Here is a 2,644-nt window from a genome sequence, read left to right on the forward strand (position 1 = left end):
GTGACACGAAGTAATTTACTCCACTTTGAATATCTATCATATAATTCCCATGGTAAGAGCGAAGTATTGACTAAAACTGGGACTAACGGTTTTGGACCATCTTTAAATGCAACTTCCTCAGCAACAGTCACTTCTAATTTTGGGTACTCAGGTACTCCGGATATACTTCATGCAGAAACCCAGGTCCCTCAAACCAAATATTCCGGTCAGAAACTGGGCGAATAAACTAGACCTGATATGAACCAACCTAGTAAAGAACGAGAGGCTATCGTTTTACCAGACCTTCCTTTTATCACCTGACTTTCGATGATGGCAGCATGAGTGACTGCATCGAGCAGCAAGTCAACTCGATCATTTCTCTTGAATTCTGGATCTGCCAATTCTTAGTGTTCAAGATCTTTGATTTCGAAAAAGTTAGTAACAACAGGGGGAGTATAAGATGATGCTTTCGGAACTATGAGAGCCTGCACTAAACAAGAGAAACCTGATTCGAAATGAGGCTGGATTTTGAATTCCATAGCTCGTTTGGCCACAGTCATTACCTCTTCTCCTACACCTGTCAGAGAGACATTAACTTTACTCGTTTGTAGCTTCAATAAATCGACCAATGATTTTGAAATCAGAGAAGATTGCGAGCAAGGATCGATTAACGCCCTAACTAATATTTGTTGGCCACTAAGTGAGGTGACATAAACTCTCGCCATAGCCAGAAGAACAGCCTGCGAATTAGAACTAATCTGAGTAGCCTGAACTGAACTTTTTCCTGCTTCTTGACAATTGTCATTGACCGAAGTTGTAACATTTGAACTACTGACCTTACTCTTTAACTGCGACCCTGTCGATTTACCTTCTTAATGCAAAAGAGTATGGTGTTTTTGACTGCATACAGAACACTTAAATTTTGACGTACATTCCTTTACAAAATTTTTACCTAAACAGTTTAGGCACAGCTTATTCTTGTAAACTAAATCCCTCTTATCATCCCAAGATTTTACCTTAAACTGATCACAACTCCTAAGACTGTGCTCGCCTTGACAACAGAAGCAAGTAGGTGTTGATGTAGTGGGGGAAGTCTGATGTACAAAGGAACTCTGCTTTTCTCTATGAGCCAGAAACTTACTAGCCACCTTACCTACTGGGTTAGGCTTAGGTGGTGACTTTTGAGTATACGCCTCTAGTGTCAAGAGCTGGGCGTTAATAAAGTCTCTTAGCTGTTGTAGGGTGGGTGGGTCTGAACTACTACCAAGATGTTTATGCCAGTCTTTACCGGTGTAGAAATCAAACTTGTTAACCACAGTTGCTATGAATAAGTCATTTTGACCTAACTCTCTACCTAGTGTTGTCAAAGAATCTAACTGACCTATTGTTTCTTTATTTAACCTTTTAAGGTCTGCTGCAGAACTATTGCTTATTGGTTTCGAATTTGATATACAATTGACATAGCTATAGACCAAACGACGATTATTGTTATAATAATTTAACAATGTGTCCGAAGCTTGATTATACTGTTCACCAGTTAAATAAACATTTTTAATCAAATCAGCCGTGTCGCCTTTGAGATGGGATCTTAAGTAATGATGTTTAAGCACAGGCGGTAACTCTGCTTTTTGATGGACTAGTGCTCTGTATATGTCCCTAAAGTTCTCCCACTCTTCATAATTTCCAGAAAATATAGGTATCTCAACATGTCGTAGTGAGATAATACTAGACGGAGCTAACACTGGGTTGCTAGCAGGATCGGAAGGGGCATTAGGAGTTGGTCTAGCAGAAGTGAGTCTAGCTATAAAGTCTTTAAAATCTCCTAAATTAGTATAATAGTCATCCTCGCAAAGCTCGAAGAGACTTGATGTAAAGTAAGCGTGCTGAACATCCCTTTCAGTTAAGTCTAAAATGTCTTGATGGGTAGTCTTAAAATTCTCAAATGTATTGGTCAATTTTATAAGCCTAGCCTCAGCTTGCCCTATGGTCATTCTCTGCTGACCTAATTTTTTAAAATTTGAAAATGAATTTCTTATTTTATTATAATTGACCTTTTGTACTCATGCCAATTCATCCATTTTGAGGGTAACAATTTATCACTATAAGACGAACTCTTCCAAACTAATAGGTCTGATCTAACTATTATACCAATGGGTCACAATTAATTCAAATGTCAAAGACCCTAGAGTAAATCCATACTTCCATGAACAAATAACTATCAAACTTGAGGTACTGTAATTGTCCATCACTGATAGACAACATACTACTATGAATCAAGGAGCAAGCAATAATTATTTAATCAAATACTAAACAAACTGCACACCACTGGTATGCCTAGACAGACTAACCAAAACTGGGCTTACTATCTACAAAAGAAATAATTATATACTATTGTTAATTGAGCCAATATTTAACTAAATGTACAAATAATGTAATAAAATTTAACTATTGATCTTAATAATAAAATTTACATCAGTAAATTTAGCACTGGTTGATTTGAGTTATTCTCTATTTAATTTAATCTAAGCTGTCAAATTGACAAACTAGAGATGTATGTATAAATTTTAAATTGACTATACAAATTGATAATGAAATAGTACAAATGAACCTAGCTTACAATTATTTCAACTAAATAATTTAAACGATGTCAATACAATGAATCTGA

General features: G+C 36.3%; 1 protein-coding gene across 1 annotated transcript; it reads right to left on the reverse strand.

The window, feature by feature from the left end:
* Window positions 1-206: 206 nt before the first annotated feature.
* LOC149376122 (uncharacterized) lies at window positions 207-1,970 on the reverse strand. Its single transcript, XM_089593602.1, has 4 exons — window positions 1,507-1,970; window positions 932-1,443; window positions 485-835; window positions 207-367 (listed from the first exon to the last, which is right to left on the reverse strand). Exons 1-4 carry the CDS (start codon window positions 1,968-1,970, stop codon window positions 207-209), a joined length of 1,488 nt encoding a protein of 495 aa, XP_089449728.1.
* Window positions 1,971-2,644: the final 674 nt, after the last annotated feature.

The sequence above is a fragment of the Copidosoma floridanum genome, unplaced genomic scaffold (assembly GCF_036245765.1).
Source record: "Copidosoma floridanum isolate Cflo_tuat_1 unplaced genomic scaffold, Cflo_Japanese_pri ptg000001l, whole genome shotgun sequence".
NCBI lineage: Eukaryota > Metazoa > Arthropoda > Insecta > Hymenoptera > Encyrtidae > Copidosoma > Copidosoma floridanum.